Source organism: Choloepus didactylus, chromosome 13 (genome assembly GCF_015220235.1).
Source record: "Choloepus didactylus isolate mChoDid1 chromosome 13, mChoDid1.pri, whole genome shotgun sequence".
NCBI classification, from domain to species: Eukaryota; Metazoa; Chordata; class Mammalia; order Pilosa; family Megalonychidae; genus Choloepus; species Choloepus didactylus.
This window is the reverse complement of record NC_051319.1, coordinates 35,146,890-35,169,467: the sequence shown is the minus strand read 5'-3', so window position 1 is coordinate 35,169,467 and position 22,578 is coordinate 35,146,890. Positions and strand designations below refer to the sequence as shown.

At 40.3% G+C, this 22,578-nt stretch overlaps 1 protein-coding gene and 1 pseudogene across 4 annotated transcripts in view; one reads left to right on the top strand and one right to left on the bottom strand.

The window, feature by feature from the left end:
• The window catches only part of LOC119507560 (leucyl and cystinyl aminopeptidase), a 130,677-nt gene extending 116,194 nt beyond the window's left edge, over window positions 1–14,483 (bottom strand). The window contains exon 1 of one of the 4 annotated variants that reach the window (XM_037800706.1): window positions 14,335–14,483. In XM_037800706.1, coding sequence (XP_037656634.1) covers window positions 14,335–14,350 — 16 coding nt within the window. In that variant the 5' untranslated portion in view covers window positions 14,351–14,483. Of the gene's footprint in view, window positions 1–13,272; window positions 14,311–14,334 lie in introns of those variants that run through there. The other 3 variants (XM_037800708.1, XM_037800704.1, XM_037800707.1) reach the window with 3 other exon arrangements.
• Window positions 14,391–18,693, top strand: LOC119507663 (annotated as a pseudogene).
• Window positions 18,694–22,578: the final 3,885 nt, after the last annotated feature.

Here is a 22,578-nt window from a genome sequence, read left to right as displayed (position 1 = left end):
TTAAACCACTACTGATACCAGAAAAAAGTTTTGAGTTTTTGTGCAAATTTTAGTTTTTTAATTAGTTATTAAAATGTCCTGGTAATATGTTTAAAGAATCACAGAAATAGTCAGTTAGGAGCCAGGATTTGAACGCAAACAGTCTGAATTGCTTTCACTATTATGCTACACTATGCAATACTCTTACAAAATGAAGTATACTCATGGACAGATCTCCAAAATGAAAAAAGAAAAATATAAAACCAAATATGTCTAAGGGAAGAGGTGTGGGATGGGAACTTTGCTTCTTAAAGTCTGAGGGTTTACAAAGACAGTATACTAATTTGTGCATTCATGTCAATAATCTTTTTTAAAATTAACTCCACTGGAATATAAGCTCCTCTAGGGGAGGGAACATGCTGTATTCATATTTATACTCCAGCTTTAAAAACAAAGCTTATTAGTATATTTTAACTCACTATAAATGGGCACAAGTAAAAAAAACATAAAAAAACTTGTTAATTGAAGGAGTTTAAAACAGTATGAAAGAAGAATGTGTATTAAAATTTATACTCTATACTTCTTCCCTGACCTCCTTCCCCACCCCATCCCCAAGGAAGACTAGAGCAAGGAGATATGAAGAATTTTGATTTGTTTTATTTTTAGTCTTGATAATGAAAATAAGAGATGAAAGAAAAACTATTCACATGAGGTAAAAAGGAAAAAGTTGAAAAGGAACAAATGGGGAAATAACCAAAGAATAAAAAAAGAAGAACACAAATTAAGTTGATTTGAACCACTGTACTCTCTAGTGTCAATAAAACAGAATTAGGCCCAAAGCATTCACTTAAAAAAAAAAAATTGTGTACAGTATAGTCTATCTCTGGTTCCATATTTATTTTCTCTAGCTGTTATTTGCAATGGAAATTAATATAGAAATAAGAGAAATATATAATTTACAATAATTTATAAAATACTATTAATAATCATTGAATTCTACTGAATAACTAGGCATTCAAAACCACTGCCAATGCCACAAAGGAAATACTCTAGTTAAAACTCTGTCAAGAAGACATGGAAAAAGCATTAAGTTGACAAATGTAACATGATATTCTGCGGACTAAAGAACACAGACGAACACTTTAAGAGTGAATATTGAGAGCATCTGGTTCTTTCAAAACCCTGATACTTATCATTATGACAATAATCAAAATCCACCTAACAATATGGCATTTTATTCACTTAAAAGTTAGCCAATATCCTTGTGGAGGCATAACTCAGAAGTTACGAATTAACAAATGATATGATTACTGAATCATTATATACATTTTTCTTACCATCTAGTATATTAGAATAGTTGAGGAAAATACCTGAAATTACTGAACTGTAACCCAACTGCCTCAATCTTTGATAATGATTGTATAACTATATAACCTTTAGCTTATGATTGTAAAAACCTTGTGACCAGCTCCATTTGTAATCCCTTATCTTGTTTTTCAACTTTAGTGTCTTAGGATCACAAAAGACAGCCCCTAATGTTTATTACACAACTTGAATCAGCCCAGAACTAATCTACCCCAATTCCTAAACTATCTTGCTAGATTAAATTGGATCTAACCAAAATTGGCCCATTCTAGCATGCGCCATAGCTTAACTTCAACCTATAAGTGACCCATACCTCATTATAATACAGAAAAATCATGCCCATCTTCAAATTAAGGTCACCAATTTCTTACATACTTTCTATGACTAAGCATGTAATCAATCTTAGCATGTTCAATAATTAGATCATCTCTTTATCATTTCGAGCCATTGTTCTCATTATCCTAAAGCCTGCTCATCTTTTGATACCATAAAACTATCAGAATTTCTGCAGTTCAGGGAGAGAGATTTTTAGGGCAAAAGGCCATCTAATCTCCTGCTTCAAGCTCAGCAATAAACTCTTTCTCCCTTTGAAACCCCTTTGTCTCAGGATTTGGTCATTTGAGTGCATCAGGCAGAGAAATCACCCCACACCACCCCCACTTTTGATCGGTTATCAATTTGGAACTCTGGGACTCCAGAGTACTAATTTATGTATATTTATATATTAGCCCTTATTTATCTTTAAGCAGTTCAAATAGATCTCTTTTAAAAATCTGGATACCTACTATCCAGAGGTATGAAAATATACACTGAACAAGCAAACAGACACAAATAGAAAAAACACACAAAAAAAACCAGAAACATAGAAATATACTTTTGAAAAAGATAAATAAAGGATTGCATATACATCACCCATTTTTGCTCTCTTTTGCAGAACAACTCTAACTCTAATACAGTGTCTTTTTATATAGAACCATTTTCAGGCCATTTCTTTCCCGATTCTAAATCATACTGAGGCCAGACTGTGTTACAGAAATAAACTACATTTTGTGTTTTTTTCATAGGCTCATAACTAAAATCTTTCTAATTTTTCACATACAGTACAAAGGGCTACATTCAGGAATGCTATTACAATCAAGAGTTTCCTATTTTATAGAATTTCAGTAATCAGTAACCAATTAGGAACACTTGAACACCACAAATGCAGTAACAAACCAATTAACAATTTAAACAGATATTAAACACTTAATTTCATTAAATACTAATTAATTGCTGGATTACTTTTTTTCAGGAGTATACCTGAAGACAGAAAACAGAAAAGGTGTAGAGGTCAGAGCAAAGGGGGATTGTTCTGGAAGCGGGACCCAGGGTCATAAAACCCAGGTTCAGGGGAATCAAACCTCCGTACTAACTTACTGATCCACCTTTTTTTTTCTTAATTTTATTTTGAAATAAATTCAAACTTACAGGAATAGCTGCAAAAACAATACAAACCCCATACATAGAACTCCAGCATACCCCAAACCCCTCCCCGATACCCCGATCCACCAACTTTAACATCCTGTCATACCACCATTTCTTTCTTTCCCTCCCTCCCTCCCTCATCTATCATCCATCATCTATTGCTCTGTCTTCTGAACATATGAGAGCAAGCTGCACACATCCTTGAACAAACAATATAATTCACATATACATTTCCTAAGAACAAGAACAATCTTTTATGCAATCCCATTAAGCGCAGCTCAGAAGTTCAGAAACTCAACATTGATGCAAAGCTTACATTCTATATTTCCTTTTTTTTTTTTTTCCCTTATGTCCCAACTGTGTCCCTTTGAGCCTCCTCTCCTCCATCCTCAGATCCCATCCAGGATCATCCTTGGCATTTAATTGTCATTATCTATTTAGAATTTTTTTTTTTTTCAATCGTGGAAACATGTATACAGCCTAAATCTTCCCATTCCACCCCTCCCTAGCATTCCATTAGTGGGATTAATCACATTTAGAATGTTGCAATGCCATCACCTTCCCACCATCCATTACTAGAAATTTCCCTTCACCCCAAACAGAAACCCTATACTCATTTCTTAACTCCCCATTGCCCCTTTCCCCTACTTCTCGTGACTCATACTCTCCTTTTCATCTCTATGGTCATATTCTCTGATACTTTCCTTGTGTTTACCATGGGGCTTAAATTTATCATCTTATATCTATAGCAATCTTGTTTTTCTTTGATACCAACTTAACTTCAATAGGATACGTAAACTATGTATTCCTATACTCCTCCATTCCCCCACCTTTATATAGTTCTTGTCAAAAATTACATATTTTACATTGAGTCCAAAATCACTGATTTATCATTACAGTTTATGTACTTTAGATCCTGCAGGAAGTAAACAGTGGAGTTACAAATCAAAAATACAGTAATCTTGGTATTCATATTTACCATGTGGTCTTTACTGGAAATCTTTATTTCTTCATGTGGTTTCAATTGTTTAGTGTCCTTTCCTTTCAGTCTGCACAATTTCCTTTAGCATTTCTTACAAGACTGATCCACTGGTGATCAAGTCCCTCAGCTTTTGATTACCCAGGAATGTTTTCATCTCCCCCTCATTTTTAACCTCCAGGTGTTTGTGAATTTTTTAAGTCTCTGATGGTTACTGACTTCTATTTGTATTCCATTGTGGTCAGAGAATGTGCTTTGAATACATTCAATTTTTAAAAATTTATTGAGGTTTTATGTCCCACCATATGGTCTATTCTGGAGAAACATCTGTGAACACTAGAGAAGAATGTGTGTCCTGGTGATTTGGGATGTAATGTTCTATATATGCCTGTTAAATTTCTCTATACCTCTCTCTCCTTTATTTCTCTGTCAGTAGGGCTCCCTTTTGTATCTGAAAAAAAGGGCAAGTCTTTTATTAGCAAAATCTCTCAGCATTTGTTTGTCTGTGAAAAATTCAAGCTCTTCCTCAAAATTTGAAGGAGAGTTTTGCTGGATAAAGTATTCTTCGTTGGAAATTTTTCTCTCTCAGAATTTTAAATACGTCATGCCACTGCCTTCTCGCCTCCATCGTGGCTGCTGAGTAGTCACTACTTAGTCTTACGTTGTTTCCTTTGCATGTGGTGAATTGTTTTTCTCTTGCTGCTTTCAGAATTGCTCTTTCTCTTCAGTATTTGACAGTCTGATCAGAATATGTCTTGGAGTGGGTTTATTTGGATTTATTGTATTTGGAGTTCGCTGGGCATTTATGCTTTGTGTATTTATATTGTGTAGAAGGTTTGGGAAGTTTCCCCCAACAATTTCTTTGAATACTCTTTCTAGATCTTTACCCTTCTCTTCCCCTTCTGGGACACCAATGAGTCTTAAATTTGGGCATTTTAGTTTATCTATCATATTCCTGAGATCCATTTTGATTTTTCCCCATTCTTTCTTTTGTTCTTTCATTTTCTGTTCTGTGGTCCTCGAGGAGGCTGTCGTTGTTCAGCTTCCTCTAGTCTTGTACTATGAGTATCCAGAATCTTTTTAATTTAGTCAACAGTTTCTTTTATTTCCATAAGATCGTCTATTTTTTTATTTACTCTTGCAAGTTCTTGTTTATGCTCTTCTAGGGTCTTCTTCATGTCTTTTATATCCTGTGCCATGCTCTCACTGTTTGTCTTTAGTTCTTTTATTAATTGCTCCAAGTACTGTGTCTCCTCTGATCTTCTGATTTGGGTGTTTGGGTTTGGGTTCTCCATATCGTCTGGTTTCATCATATGCTTTAAAATTTTCTGTTGTTTTTGGCCTCTTGGCATTTGCTTTACTTGATAGGGTTCTTTCCGAATAAGAAAAACAGCATCTCTAACTTGTCAGGTCTACAGCTTGGTGGCATACACTTTAACTAACCAGCAGATGGCGTCCGCAAGTCACCTATTCCCCTCAAGTCAGTTCTCCCCAACTTTGTCTTTGTGGTGTGTGGGGGTCTGATTCTTGTGGGGTTCAATTTGTGCACCAAGTTTGGGTGTGTTGTTGGTGCTGTCCGCCCTGAATGAGGGACGTGTGTCTGAGCAGTTAGGGAGGCAAGGCAGCTTTAATAATCAAACCTCCCAGGTGTTCCCAAAGATTTAAGGCTGCTGCAAGAGTCTAAGCCTTCATTTCAGTCTTGCCACAGATTGTCTCTGCTGACCCACAAGTCCTTGGCATTGGCGTAGGGCCCCTGGGATTTCTGAGCGGGTCCCCCTTCTTCCAGGACCTCTGCTGAGGGAAGGCTGTGCTACATCACAAGTGTGCGCCGGTCCTCCAGCGGAGCCCTGCACTGCTGGACCGTGCAGGAGCATTCCCAGCCTGCTGTAAAGATGGCTGAATGGGGCATGTTAATTTCCCCCTTTTCGCACAGCTCCACCTTCTCAGCTCCGGGACAATTAGCTGTGGGTGCACTAAGGGCCACTGTCCATGGCCGATACTGTGGCGTGTGCACGGTGCTGCAGGAAACACTCCCCGTCACACTGTGACCCTTGGCACAGCTCTGAGCTGTGGCTCTGGCCCCAGGCAGGAGCGTCCCCAGCCCGCCAGGAAGATGGCTGCAAGGGGCACAGTTTCTTTTTCCTTTTGGCTCTCCTCTGCCCTCCTGGCTCCAAGACAATTAGCAGCGGGTGTGGGAAGGGCTATCTTCCACACCAGCTACAGAGACATTGGCACAGCCCATTCCTGCCATGCTTCACCACGCGGTTCTCGTTGCCGTATCCGCAGCCGCTCCCAGGGTTTGTTTTTTTTTTAAAAAGAACTAGTCCGTCTCCAAACGCCAACCCACAGTTTCCCCACACTGCAGCACAGCCGCCGGACTTTCAGCTGGTTCACTTACTCGTTTCAGAATGCAGACTCCCAGTTTCACCAAATGCACGGTACCTTTGGATTTAGCAGACCTTGTCTGGCTGGTGCATCGCTTGAACTGGTGTTCTGGGGCACTTTCTGGCTTTTATCTAGTATTTTTCACAGAGGTGTTTTTTTGCCCTGTCTCACCTAGCCGCCATCTTAGATGCTCCCCATCCTGATCCGCTTTAACCTTGGGAACCCACTTACCCAGTCAAATGTCCACACTTGGAACTGGAAACCGTTTCTCTCTTTGAAGCTTTAAGGCACTGAGGGCATGAAGTGCCAGCAGAACAGAAGAAAACCCAGTTGCTGAGCCTCTAGACTAAAAAAGCCTAGTGGCCACAAAAGGCCGAATTATCATGCACAGCTGCCCTGCCAAGGCCCCAGGACTTTGGGCAGTCAGACTTACTTCTTAGGAAGCTGGTCCTGCCAGAGTTGCCAAATCGATACCAATCAAAAGTGGAGAGTTCTCTCCCCAACGTGTTCAAATGACCAATTCCTGAGACAACGGAGTTTCAAAGACAGAAAGAGTTTATTGCTAAGCTTGAAGCAGGAGACAGCTTTTTAGGCTGCAAGATTGTGAGAATGAGAAATGTGTCGCTCTTAAGAGCCACCTTCCATCTGCATCAGCACAAGCTACTGAGAGACTTGGTAACCTTCCATTTGGAGAAAGCACACAGAAAAACAATTAAATGTATGAAAAAGGGTCTCAGGAATTGGTCATTTGAGTGCATCAGGCAGAGAGATGCCTCAACACTGCGCACCCACACCCCCCCTAAGACGGGAACCAACCCAAACTCCAGGACTTGATCTTGATAAATCTGAGGCACACTAGTTCCTCCCACCAGACCCCAAGGGCCACGGCAGCTTCCCTTACTAAACCATCAAGACCCTTTTAACAATTATGGGACAAGAAGGAAGTAGAGAAGTTTTACACTACTTCTGTCTTCAAATCATACTACCAACACCACTTAAATAAAGATCTTTTAAACATTTAGCTCTCTCCAATCGCTCCCAATAATCTCTATGCAGTTTTTCTCTAAAGAGGACTTTGAAATGGTGAAATGCTATTGTGGTGATGCATAGTCTAACAACTATTTTACATCTTATAAAACAAAAGCTTCAGCTATAAGAAATACCATGGCCCAAAGCCTCTTGCCAATCAGAAATTTCCTCTATGACACCAAGTGACACCTGAGGCAGCTGTCTGGGAAACACTACCAAATACCACTGGGCATAGTTTGCTGCGCGACCCAGAGAAGAAAGGAGCACACCCAGCCCACAGAGGTACCATTTTTATCGCTGCGCCTCTCCATGCTCCTGCTCCCCCAGCTTAAGAAGTTCTCCCTGGAGAAATCGCAGGAAGGCTTTTTATAAAAATTCTTTTCTCCCCAAATCATGGCTTGGCCTTCCCAAACAGCAGCAGGGGCAGACCAAGACTCTGGACCCCATCCCCACCCCACACCCCAGTCTAGAGAGGTCCAGACATTTGGCTTAAATTTTGTTTTGGCAACTGCATTCTTGAAATATGTGGGAGGAATGCCCAGGAGGATCTACATCAAGCAATACACACTTGAAGGAAATGAACTTCAAAAAGATCGCCTACAAAGGAACTTGATTCTCCATTATTTTTTGAAACTCCCTTGGAGGTCTGAGTTTTCTTTATTTGGCAGATGAACTAGTTTCCTCCTTGTTTCCATGCTAAGGTTAGAATTTAAAAGAAAAACAAAACAAAACATTTAATTGGTTCAATGTTCAGCCATAAGCACACATTGCAAACTGAAGCGAAACCAGGAACACAGAGCAGCAAGCGGCCACTACCATGGTGGTCCCTCAAGGTAGATGGTTTATAGTCCTCTTCGTATTTTTTTTTACCTTGAAAACTACAACATTCAGAAAAATGAGCAGTCCTAACACTACAATTGACTATGAATTTTCTGACTATGAAAGAGGGAAGACAATATGATTAAACCCCTGGTTACTGTTTTCTATGTCCTTCCAGGGCCTCCAAATGCCAGTCTTAACACATTCACCCCCTCTGCCCTCCCAATTCCTTTTGTCCAACTAGTTCCACCATACCTCCATCTTCCAACCCTATCTTTCAACCTGATAAAACAGTGACTTGCTCCCCAACCTAGGCCTGAGCCTATTTCTGAGCCAAAGACTTGCAAGATTCAAGGTGTGACCTGAAAATCTCTGCTTATTAGCATTCGTCTTTACCCTCTCCACATTTCTAAATTTTCCTAAATATCTTTGGATCCAAAGAACTACAGGCACATTAATCTTCTCCCAGGATAATCCTGACCACCCTTCCACAGATGCAGAGATTCTTGTTTGTCACACTACTACCTAGAAACACCAGGGCAGTGAGCAAGCAACCTTCTCTCCAAAGGCCACTCCAAATAAAAGGAGCTGTACCACTTCAAGGGCTCCAGAATTTCTCTCTATTCCCATTCCTGGTTCCCTGTGAATTTTCAAAAACCTGCATTTCTAGAGATTCAAATTTAAAACAAAACAAAAATTTAAAAAAGGACTACCTTTCTTGGATTGTTCCAATAATGTCATGGAAAGGCCCAGTAGAATTCAGCTCCAACTCTAACCTCCTACAGCTTTCAAGACATGTGATGTAATTAGTTGAAAGAATATGACTGCACTGTCCTCCTAACTTCAACTGCCAACCCGTCTAATTCTTTCTCCACCCCAACTTCTGAAGTACCTTGGCCAAACTCCTCCATGTCTCAATTTTTTAAGGCTTTCATGGAGAGGGTCGAAATGTTGCTTTTTCCTAATAGGAGTACTACACTAAATCAACAGAAATGTGAACTTATTGGTAAAAGATGTTATATGAACAGATAATAAAAACAATTCTGTACATTTATTTCATAATTTGGATATTGTTCTATACCAAGTTTTATTGCTTTTTCACTTCTACATTTTTGTATCTTTTATATTAGTATGAAAATAAAACTAGGTTCTTCCAATTAATTTCTCTTACTTAGGTTAGCAGTATCTCATGACAGGTTTGCAGGTTTTTTGTAACTGTGCCTGGTAGAAAATCTACTTGTAAGTGGGTATTCAAAAAAACGGTGTCTGACTGAATTCTTGAACAGGAAATCACCCTTCATTTATTCTCTAACTTTCTTTCAGGCTGAGTTCTCAAGAATCACCAACAGATACATGAAAATCACCGATTGTAATAGTGTCTAAAATATGCTAGTTTTTTACCTTCTCTCAAGACACTTTTTTTTCTGAACGCTGATAGGTAATAGCAAAGAAATCTTCCACCTCTAATTTCCAGTTAGAAAGTGAATTGGTTTCAAGCCACAGCCTCAACCTGAGACTGTTAATGATGCCAACACTAGGCTTTACTGCTGCTTACGCTTGGTTACTATATAGCCTTATTTCCCATGACTGAAATAAAAAACTTAAGACAGAAGAATAAGCAGAATTTAATATATCCCATCATACAGAAAAACTATAATCTTCCATTTTTTAAGATTTTCTTTCAATCCAGTAATTTATCATGGAACGAAAGAAAAATATATATAAACAAAAATGTGGTAAAGCTCACATTTTTTGACAGATGATAATAGAAAGTCTTCATTTTAAATGCCTACCTATAGGACAACTGTTATTTGTAAGATAAAAAGGTGAAATCACAATTTTAAACTGCCTTACAACCCAAAATATCTCATCTGTTGTCTAGATTTCCATTTTGGAAGTTGGAAAATACTTTCAACAGGATGCCAGTCTAAAAACAGAAACAAAAATTATTTTGTAAACCAGATTATGCACCAAGCTGTAGTACTAAAGTGATTCCTGGGGGCTACATTCATATGAAATAATGACAAACTATTTAAGTTTTGTTTTCAGTTCTGGGACTTCAAAATACCAATGTTTTTCCAACCTCTAGATTTACTTCAGATCATACCACAAACTGGAAAGTGTAGAAAATGTATATATAATCACAGGAAAGGAAGTTCTTCCCCATCAATATTTTTCCAAATCCTGAATCTGCTTACCTAGGATACTCACCCAAAGCTCCTTCTGGTGAACACCTCTAATATCCTCAAAACGTGGTTGTGCATTCCTAGGCCCAACATCAGACCAAATAAATCAGATTCTGAGGGTAAGCCCTGGCATCTGCTTCCTTAACATGAACTTGAGTTACTCTGAAATACCCCAGACCTGCATATAAGTGAGGACAAAGCTAGACAGACATCAAATCCTTAACTCTAGTAATTTGATATTACCTCTAACAAAAGAACAAGACAGTTGCCATCATAGTTTTTGTAATGTGCAAATCATTATTCCTAATAGTTTCACCTGCACCTGCTTAACAGGGCACAACAGTTACTGTCCAACCAATTTGTACTGTTACAGCACATCTCTCCAAAAAAAAAGCCACCAAAGATCCAAAGCCAGGCAGGATGTCCACTCTTTGGCATAACAGCAGTCTCTCACAAGGGCAAGGCCAAAAATATCTCCTGAGCCAACTAATGTTCCTTATTATAAGCCCCTGCTTAAGATGAGCATTTTAAAAGGGTTGCAGCACTATGTTGTCTGGACAGGCTAACAACGGATGTTCCTCAAATAAACCCATAACCAGCAAGCAGAGAGCAGGACCTGAGAAAAATGGGCCATACTGATACAAACTTTTCACTGAAAAAACTACGAAAGCACAGAAAGCCCTACTAGAATAAATGAGTACTGAAGGCAAGAATGACAAGACAGAAAGTAAATGTGCCTCCTTTACAAATGGATAGGTCAAACAGTAAAAACAAGATTGGTACTCAAAGACATGTGGCCCTGAATTATGAAACTGTTTTTCATTAAGCTCCACACCTTTCCATTACAGGAATATATAAGAAAGTATAAGTGGTGAAGGTTTTAATTAAAAAAGGATGACTGTGCAACATAAGCTAATTAATATCAAACTTGATAAATCCTGCAATCATAAATTCTACAGATAATGAAAATCTCTGCACAGAATACACTGACCTATGGGAGATTTTATGCATATCATTTGTACACAAAAGATTAAGTACAAAGATAAACATACTTTCCACTATACCATGTCATGTTTGAAGATACTAGAAAATTCTATACCTATCCCTTCAAAGATTCAGAAATAAATACCCAGTCCACCTTAAATGTGAAAAAGCACCTCAATTTGCTAACATCTAATTTCTTATTAACTTTAGATGCTGTAGTTTCTGTTCTCCTTGTTAAAGAACATTAGAAAGGGTCCAAGGAGGGAATACTACATTAACTAAAATGATGTATTGCAAAACTGTCTTCAGCACAGACTGAATATGTGGAAAACAGACAAGGATTAGAAATACAATTTCCTACACAGAAGTTTAAGCATTGCCTCCTTTCTGGGATTTTTCCATTGCCCTTCCAAATGTGACAATTTCGCACATATTCACATTTAGAAGAGCATATTCTATTAGGAGAGAACAGGAACAAATTTTAAGACTTGAGAATGCACTTCAATTCAGTAGAGGCAGGTTCACCAAATCAGCTACCACAAATCTTGACCAAATGGGTGACTCAGCCATGCTACACAGAGTTTTCCTTTTTTTTATTTAGGTGAAACTGTGCATTTAAAATCCTACCAACAAGGAAGATACACACATTCTATCTAGAACAAAGGATAAATCTACAGAAGAATAAGCACCAGCATATTCATTTGCAAGAACTTAATGACTTGTATTAAACATATTTTATACTAAAATACTACACGTCTCTAAGGTTCCTTTCACCTCAAATCTTCCTTGATTCTCTGGGTAACTTTACCAGACTACTCTTAGAGCCTTAGTAATCACAAATAGAATCGGAATAAGAAAGAAAATTCAGAATTAAAGCTGTCATCATTAAAACTAATTAATCATCCCAGACAGGCGGCAGTTGAATAAAGCATTCTGAATTAGGGACAGGGAGAATATGAGTAGTTATTATAACAACCCCATGATCGAAGCACAGCATACAACAAAGTCTGGCTGGGGTTTGGGATATAGTGCACAATGTCTCTCTGTCTCTTGGGTGGCAACTGACCCACCCAAACAGGGATAGGACTGGTTTCATAATGCTTAAATCTAACCACCTGAAATAATGAACCACACGCAGGAAAACACACATCAACTGGAAAGTGAATCTACTCATTTGAGTGTGAATTCTCCCTTGACAGTTTTCCCACTCTCTATCCTTAAAGGGAATCCTATACTCAACGCCGCAAAATGGTGAGACATCTCACCCATATATTGTGACTCTAGAAGTTCTGGTCCAAACAAAAGCCATCGTTTTAACCAGGGCTGGGACTCCATTCAGTAAATGGCTGTGGCAGTTTGCAGGGCACCCTGCAGGCTCCTGCTTTGACTCTCGCCTCAAGCCACATTGTGATATCACCGTGACTGACCCTTGATATTTAATGAGTCTTCGAGTGAAAAACTGATATTATCATGAGGAAGCCTGAACGCCGTGCGGAGTGCCTCAGGAACAGACAGGACAGTGGAAATGCGGGCAGGCACCTCTTCGACAGAGGCTTTCCGAAAGTTTCCCTTCCTTCCACTAATTAGCCGGCCAAATCCCCCACCCCCACACCTCCCTATTAGGAAAAGTCAGGCCGGCAACTCTCCGAAGGACAGGGGGACAGCGCCCGGCGTACCACAGAAGTTGGGTTTGGCAAGAGCCACAGCTTAACCCTTCCAGCCCCAGAGCCGGGGCAGACACCGCCTTCGCCCGGAACAAACCCGGGCTGCGAACTTTCTCACTGCCCCCTCCTCTGCGCACAGCAGCCCAAACTTTGCCGTTCGCCCGTCCGCCCGGCTGCGCAGCGGAGCTCTGGGTCCGGGCCGCACCCAGCCAACCCCCAACCAGGACAGCCCCCGGCCGCGCGCCGGCCGCTGCCCGACCCCGCTCGAAGCCTCCAGTTACCGCCTCCAGCTTCCTACCACCGCCCCTAAACCCTTGCAGGAAACCGGCGGTGGGGGTGACTGCAGCCCGACCCAGCTGCCGGCGACCCACTGAGCCCGAGAAGGCCCCGACCCCGACGCCTCGGGCCCCCCACTCACCATTGGTAAAAGGTTCCATTTTACCCAGCCGCGGCTCCTTGCAGCCTTAGCGCTCAAGTGTCCCACTCCGCGAGCTGAAGCGGTCCTGCCAACTGAGCATGCCCAGCGCGGCCGCCGAGGGCTGGTAGGGAGGTACCGCGAGGGCGGCGTAGCTCCGCGGCTTCGCGGCTCCGGGTTTTTGCGGTGGCCGCAGGAGAACGAAGGGAGGCTTGAGGTAAAAGCAAAGCTTCGGCTCAGCCCCAGAAGAACTCCGGGCACGGACGGACTAAGGAGAGGGTTAGGGCTCGGGGCGGAGCCAGGAAAAACCCCGCCCTTCCCCCACAGGGCCCAGGCTCTGGTGCTCTCCAGTGCCGAGAGCCGCAGCCAGTCTTTCAGCAAAAGTAAACAGGCCTCCTGGGTCCGCGCCCTGTTCTAGGCTCCGGGAAACCCGTTCCGTGCCAGGAAAAGTCCCTGCTCGGTGGAACGTACATTCCAGGGACAGCCAGTAAACAAATACAGAAGACAGAGTAAATAACCCGCAGAACATTAAATCAGGGTGGTGGGATGGAGAGTGAGTGGGGGACTAATTGGAATGGCGTCGTGAGGACAAGCCTCGCTGAGTAGGTGCCTCAGAACCCGAGGTTTGAAGACAAAATAGGAGCCTGAGGGCGAAGGTCGCTCTACGGTCGCGAAGCATCGGTTTCCCTGGGAATACTGGCTCCGGGGAGCTCAGATCGCCAAGCCCCAGGGAAAGGGCGCCGCATGTTTTCTCCGCGAGGATACCAGTAAGCGGCAGAGTGGTTCCAAGCGGTGGGTCGCCTGGAGTCAGAAGGAAGGGAGGGAACCCCCGTTGGGCCTTGAGGCCCTGGGTCGGATCCTCCGGCTAGTGGCTCGGAGTGCGGCCAGTGGATGAGGGCGGATCACAAAACCCGGCGCAGGATCTACAGGCCCGGGGCCGCGCGCGCCGCAGGATGTGGGCAGAAGGAAGGCGGGAGAGGAGCCTCAAATCAACACCTGCGGCTCTGGGAGTGCGGACGTTGGGGCCCGAGCCTACGCCCGAGAAACCGGAACTCTCTTAGTTACCTCCTTCTCCAAGCATTAGTGTCGTTGTCTCCAGTCCCTAGCCACCGTTGTTTCCGATGTCAATTCAGGGCATCCCCGCCAAGCCTCGGGAACATTTGGGGGCCCCGCTGACCCATGGGAGGCCCGTCGGGGCGCGCTTCTTCCTCCTCCCCTCCTCGGTGTGCTTGGCCGCGGTCGCCTCCCCTTCTCCCCTCTCGCAGCGCTGGCCCCTGCAGCGACTTGGCTTGGGCTGCACCTCGCTGCGCCTGCCAGCTGTCACATGTTCCTCCGAGGCTGTCAACAGGAGACCTACGGGTGCAAACAAGCCCATGGCGAGCGCAAACAGCCTGGGAAAACAGAGATGGCCGGGGTGTTGTTTAACCCGCAGAGGAATTAGAAATTAGATTTTGAAGAAGTGAAATTGAAGTGCATGGCCTTTTGTGATATTGTATTTTAAAATATAAACTGTATTACATCACCCATCTCCCACTCCCTCTTAAAAACTCCAGTGGATACCAATTGCATTTAGAATAAACTCGAAACCCTTTATCTAACTCGGGGACTTCATCTCCTACCTTTGCTCACAGTGCTTTGATCACAGTAGCCTTCATGCCGTTGCTGGAAGTCTCAAAGTTTCTTACAGTTCCGTTCGTCATTCCTTTTGCATGTTCCTTGCACATGAATTTGTCCTTCTGCCTAGTACTTTGCTTGCTAACTCCTTGTCATTGAGGTCTCAGCTTAAATGTCACCTCTGCAGAGAGCTTTTTCCTGACTACACAGTTAAAATAGCTACAGACACGATTTACTCTAAATAGATTTGTCCTGCTTTATTTTCTTTGCAACTGTCGTCTTCATCACTATCTAAAAAGATGTGTTTTTTTTGTTTGTTTGTTTGTCGTTTAATTATTATCTGTCTCCCCCTGAAGAATACAAGCTCCAGGAGGGCAGGGTCATTACCTTTTTTACCGCTGTGTCTGGTGCCTATGATAAGTAGGTAATAAAGAATTGTTGAATTAATAAGTGAATGGATGCAATGGTATTTAGAGTTCTGGTTCACTTCCATTGGTGAAAAACGCATGCTTGTGATCAGTACAGAGGTGTCTGTCTGGTATGAAACCTTAAAGCTGCTCTCTTCCCACTGCCCCACAGCATTAGGCTGGCAGGATGTAGGGCACTTTGGAGCCAAATATAGGATAGGTTCATAAGTATTCTATATGATATGGAAAATACAGAGGAGGATTTATTAAAATGACCCCACACATTGTATTATTTAGATAAGAAACTCTTCCCTGTATTTTAGGCCATGTTCCTTTGGGGTTATTTTTGCAGCTAAAGCACTTAGTATCAGAGATATTTAAAACTCTACAGCTTGTTGAATTACCTCACCTGTAAAGCTGCAGTCTATCATGCTTTTAAGTGTGAAACACGTTATCTGATGTTTTGTCTTAAATACCTTAACTCTGCAGAGACTTGGGGTAAAAATGCTTCACCATTGCACTAGCAAATACAGGTGAATCATCATGTCTTTCTGAGATTTCTTTGACAAAGATGCAAATAACTTCTTTATCCTCTCTTTGCCAACCTCTTATCTGCCACACATTCCATGCCCTACCACCACCACCACAGCAATATTAAGGGGGCATTTAAAGATTTGCAGTTTTGTATTGGAGGTTGATTTTTTTTAAAAGTAACAAAACCCTAAATCTTTCAGAATCCTACCTACCCTCAAAAGAACAATAATGAACTTTGTTTTGTTTTGTTATGGATTTTCTTGAATACCATTTATATTTGACATAATAAAGCTTTTTGTGGGAACATGATTTCAGAAATTCAGTACTGAAACCCATTATATTTCTATCTTTGACCTCCTCTTATCGTCCCACACAGAACTTCCTCTTTAGTTTAAGTTTCTAACACTTTCAATTATTATGAAGTTACTGTTCATTATCAGAAGAGATAGTGTAACATCCACTATATCCATCTACTATTTTCAGAATCAAACATTTGAAAACTGGAAATTTAGAGTGCCAATAATTATAGTATGAAAGAAAAAAATGAGTGCTATAAATATCAACATTTATAAACAACAACAAGCCTGCTAATCAATGAATATAGGGACATTTTTATCAAAATGAAGTATGTGGTCTGCTCTAGGTCAGCTAATCCAAACTTCACATCTAACAGAGGAGGGAACAGAATTCTAGAGACATTCAATGATTTAGCCTTAGTCCAGTGGCAGACATGGACTGGAACTCAGGTTGTCTGTGTTCTAAACCAAGGCTCTAGAGTTTGCTGTTGCCTCCCTATTCCTATGGAGAAATTAGGGTCAATGAAAACAACCAACAAAAAGGTTAAGAGGTAAAAAGGAAAACAACTGATGTCAGGCTACTAGAAGGATATTCCATTCCATATCAACTTTGAGTTTAGCATTATTAAATATTTTTTCTAATTATTCTGAAATAAGCAATAAGCAATACATTAATTCAGTGCATACATTTGAAAATGATATTTGTTTAACACTTTAAGAAATGGAGGAAGCTGCTTGCTGCCAGGATCAGCATGACCACCATGAGGTTTTCAGCCAGCTCAGACCTACCTAGCCACCCTGAGGATCAAAGGAGTCAATATCTCATTACCCCTGCAACCCATTCAGAGCACACATGATCAGAATTAATTATTGATGCTTGAAGCTATACCAAGTTAGGAACTGTTTACAGTACTAAGGAAAGGAGAATAATTATCTGAAAGAATTCTTGTACAACTTAGACATAAGAAAAAGATTCAGCCAAGTAGAGTGAAAGGTTATTACATAGGAAGGAACAGTTATGTACTACTTCAGATGTTTTGGATTACAAAAACCAAAACCATGAATCAAACCTGCTTAAATGATAAGGAAATTTAACTAGGTGATGATTCTGTGAGACAGTGATTGTATACTTTGGAAGGTTTGTGTGGTATATGATATTTCTCAGTAAAACTGAAAAAAAAAATTAGGAAATTTATTATGTCACATATAACAAGTCCAAAGAAAAGGCAATATCCAATCATAGTTCCACAATCTAAGAACCCATCTTTTCACTGTCTCTCTACTCTGTGATCCTCAGTGTGAGCACTTTTCCAAGAGACAGACTGCCATGTGGTCAAGAGGTCGCTGCAGCAGGGCAGGAAGAAGGAACCTTCTCTTTAGTATCTCTTAAGGGAAATCCTCTGTTAGAAATTTCCTTAGCTGTTATTTGCCAAAACTGTATTTCATATATTCCAAACCCATTACTGGAAATGAAAAGGAGGATACTAGTGTATGTGTGGCTTGGAGTTATGTACCCAAGAAAAACATAAACTTAATCCATTCTTATGGGTGTGAACCCGTAGGACCTTTTGATGCAGTTACTTCAGTTAAACTAGGGTCCAACTGAATCAGGATAGGTCTTAATCTTAATATTAGAGTCCTTATAAAGAAGGCCACAAGGAGGGAAGCCATGGGGAGCAGCCAGAACCTGGAAGTCAACAGAACCCAGAAGAGAAAGAAGACACTCCATGTGCATTGCAATGTGACAGAAAAGCTGAGGACCAGGGATAACAACAGCCAGCCCCAGAACACCACAGTCTTTGGGGAGAAACCAGTGCCTTGATGATGCCTCGATTTTGGACTTCTCCTAGCTTCAAAACCATGAGTCAATAAATTTCCATTTTTTAAGTCAACCCATTGTGTTGTATTTGTTTTAGCAGCCTGGAAACTAAAACACTGTGATAGGCTCTCAGACAAAGCAGAGTTTAGTAGTGCTGAGTTTAGAATCACCTCCCTTGTTTCATGTGGGAGAAGAAAGGGTATTTGAACAGAATGGGAGAAAATATTTGCAAAGCATATATCTCATTGGGTACTTGTGTCTAGGTATTAAAAAGAACTACTATAATTCAATAATAAAAAGACAGATAACCCAATTAAGAAATGAACAGCTCTCTTCCTTGGTTCTACTTGGCATCTTGGCTGCCCTCAGACCCCTGGTAAAGCCCAAGATCATCAAAAAGAGGACCAAGAGGCACCAGTCAGACCGATATGTCAAAATTAAGCGTAACTGGAGGAAACCCAGAGGCATTGACAGCAGGGTGCAGAGAAGATTCAAGGGCCAGATCTTGATGCCCAACACTGGTTATGGGAGCAACAAGAAAATGAAACACATGCTGCCCAGTGGCTTTTGAAAGTTCCTGGTTCACAATGTCAAGGAGGTGGAAGTGCTGCTGATGTGCAACAAATCTTACTGTGCTGAGATTGCTCACAACGTTTCTTCCAAGAACCGCAAAGCCATTGTGAAAGGAGCAGCCCAGCTGGCCATGAGAGTCACCAACCCCAATGCCCAGCTGCGCAGCGAAGAAAATGAATAGACAGCTGGTGTGCAAGTTGTATTTGTGTGAAATAAAACCATAAAAAGTCTGCCAAAAAAAAGAACAAAGGATTTGAATAGACATTTCTCTAAAGATATACAGATGACCAATAAGCACATGAAAAGATGCTCAACCTCATTACCCATCTGGAAAATACAAGTCTTTTAAAATCACGAGATACCTCTTTGACCCACGGATGGATATTTCAAAAAGACAGGTAATAAGTGATGGCAAAGACACAGAGATTTTGGGATCCTCATACACTGCTGGTGGGAATGTAAAATGGTGGAGCTGCTTTGGAAAACAGTCTGGCAGTTCCTCAAAAGGTTAAACATATGACCTAATGATTCCAATTCTAGGTATATACCCAAAAGAATTAAAAACATATTTCCACACAAAACTTGCACATGAATGTTCATAGAAGCATTATTCATAATAGCCAAAAACTAGAAATGACCCAAATGCCCATCAACTTATGAATATATAAACAAAATGTGGTATAGTCATGTGATGGAATATTATACTGCCATTAAAATGGCTGAAGTATTGAGACATGCTACAACATGGACGAAACTTGAAAATATTATGCTAAATAAAAGATGCTGATTCATTCAATTAAACACTGATCCATTTAGAAATAGAGAAATGCTGTAGAAAACCCTACAGGTACAGAAATATCTTTTCCAAATGGGTGCCCTAAGCCTAGTAGAAATGCTAAAAAAGAAATCTTCACTCTAGAAGTGATCTGCAAATTGCAGTGAGCATTAAAATCCCCTGGGGAACTTAAAAAAGCAGATTCCTGGGGCTTGACCCCCCAGGTTCTGCAGTAGATCTGAGATGTTGCCTAAAATCTGCATTTTTAACAGGTATCACAGGCGATTCTGATGTAGGCTGCCCTGGATAACCCTGGTAGACTTCACTATAGGAATCCTAGAGTATACAAGAGGCAGCATAGGACTGTGGTGGAGAGCCTGGCCTCTGGAGGCCGACCCATAGGGCTCAAATTTTCCACTTCCTACCTCTATGAACTGGAGCAAGTTGCTTAAATCACCCTGAGCTTCATTTCTTATTTGTAAACTGAGGAAAAGTACTTCTCTCATAAGGTTATTGTGAGGATAAAATGAATGAACATAACTAAGCTGCTTAGAACAGACTGGCACAAGGGAAACCCTAAAGATGCATTTGCTATTATGATTAAATCCTAAATTTTGAAATTTTAATACCATGTAAATTTGCATGCAAAAATGTTGGCCCTTCAAAGTATGATGTGGTAGCAAACACATTCTTACCTGATCATTTAAAATGTCCTGAAGGAACAGAGTTTTTGGTGTTGAGTCGGTATCTAAGCCCTAAACCGATCCCAGGTAGACTAGGAAGTGACAGGCATGGAGAGTCCTGCTATAGCCATGAAAATCAATCACAGGCCATGTTCTATAAAAGTCAGAAGATAAAAAAGACATTTTTAGAAATCATCTCTCATTGGAATTTTCTATTGACTTACTCTTTCTAGGGAGATGCTTACACACCTGAAAATTCTGACTTAGTTTTTATTATTCTTTATTTCTTAAAGCTATGCTGAAATAGGACTTTTCTAAGGTTTGCTCCTGTAAAATGTGTCCAGCTTTTTGTTTGTTTTTGAGCATGAGAAGGTCTTGTAATATTTATGCAGCAAATTACACTTGACTGTGATTCTTGGCTGACTTTCAGCTGGCTCAGATGGTTTTTTGCTCTCTCTGGCTGATAGCTGCCAGCGCAGGCTGTCCCTCAGTCAGCAACATTTGTGGAGCGTCCGTGGTGTGCAGACTACCGAAGAGAATTGAAAATGAAAGAAAAGCTAAGGCTTTGCTTTTTTTTTTTTTTTTTTAAATGCAATTTTATTGAGATATATTCATATTCAGTCCTTCAAAGTGTACAGTTGTTCATATTGTACATTGATCACCACAATCTTTGAACATTTTCGTTACTCCAAAAAATAAAAATTAGAATTAAAAGAGCCATCCAAAACATTCCATTTCCCTCCTCCCTCCATTGTTCATTTACTTTTCTTTCCACACTCATTCATTGTTTTAACTTTATCAAAAAATTTAAAAAACAAACAATAAAAAAACATTTCATACAAAACCAAAACAAAGGAATAAGAACAAATAACCTAAAATAACTACATGGGTTGGCTTAAGCTCTAAGTGGTTACTTTGGCTGTCGGTCTTCACCATCACTAACGATCTTTTTTTTTTTTTTTTTTTTTTTAATTCAGTTTTATTGAAATATATTCATAAACCATACAGTCATCCATTGTATACAATCAACTGTTCACAGTATGATCATATAGTTATGCGTTCATCACCACAATCTATTTCTGAACATTTTCCTTACATCAGAAAGAATCAGAATAAGAATAAAAAATAAAAGTGAAAAGAGAATACCCAAACCATCCCCCCATCCCACCCTATTTGTCATTTAGTTTTTACTCCCATTTTTCTACTGATTTTTTTTCAATTTTTTAACTTTGTTTATCAAAAAATTAAAAACAAACAGGCAAACAACAACCAAAAAAACCCCACAACATTTCAAACAAAGCAATGGATTAAGGAAAACAAATAACCTAAAATAACTACTTTGCTTCCAATATGTTCCTACCATACCCCAAGAAAATTAATAAACCATGTCCAAACAGAGGAGTAAGAAAAACAAATAATCTAAAATAACTACATTGCTTCCAACATGTTCCTACCATACCCCAAGAAAATTAACAACCCCTAAGAAAACAATGGAATAAGAGAAAAAAAAAACCTAAAATAACTCTATTGCTTCCAACATGATCTTACTATATCCAAGAAAGTTTACAAACCATAATCATTCCTGAGCATTCCCATAACCTTGAGATTACCCTCCATAGTTTATCTGTTCTTATTAGATTATCATTCCCCCTCCACTAATTGGTATCTCTAGGTCCCCTACATTCTACAGTATAAAACATTGTACATTTTTCACAGAATTCACATTAGTGGTAACATACAATATCTCTCTTTTTGTGCCTGGCTTATTTTGCTCAGCATTATGTCTTTTTTTTTTTTTTTTTAATCTTCATTTTATTGAGATATATTCATATACCACGCAGTCATACAAAACAAATCGTACTTTTGATTGTTCACAGTACCATTACATAGTTGTACATTCATCACCCAAATCAATCCCTGACACCTTCATTAGCACACACACAAGAATAACAAGAATAATAATTAGAGTGAAAAAGAGCAATTGAAGTAAAAAAGAACACTGGGTACCTTTGTCTGTTTGTTTCCTTCCCCTATTTTTCTACTCATCCATCCATAAACTAGACAAAGTGGAGTGTGGTCCTTATGTCTTTCCCAATCCCCTTGTCACCCCTCATAAGCTACATTTTTATACAACTGTCTTTGAGATTCATGGGTTCTGGGTTGTAGTTTGATAGTTTCAGGTATCCACCACCAGCTACCCCAATTCTTTAGAACCTAAAAAGGGTTGTCTAAAGTGTGCATAAGAGTGCCCACCAGAGTGACCTCTCGGCTCCTTTTGGATTCTCTCTGCCACTGAAGCTTATTTCATTTCCTTTCACATCCCCCTTTTGGTCAAGAAGATGTTCTCCGTCCCACGATGCCAGGTCTACATTCCTCCCCGGGAGTCATATTCCACGTTGTAAGGCTTTGCTTTTAAGGCGCTTACAATAGATTGGGCTAATCGAGACAAGCACCAGGAAATATACATAATGCATAATCGATGACACGAAAGTATACAATCATGTACCAGCAGAACAAGCCTGAGGCAAAATTGCCAAGTAAGCTTGTCTCTGAGTTCTCCTTGGTTCCATTTTCTGTTTTTCTTCCTCAGTTCCAGGTGCTGCCTCAC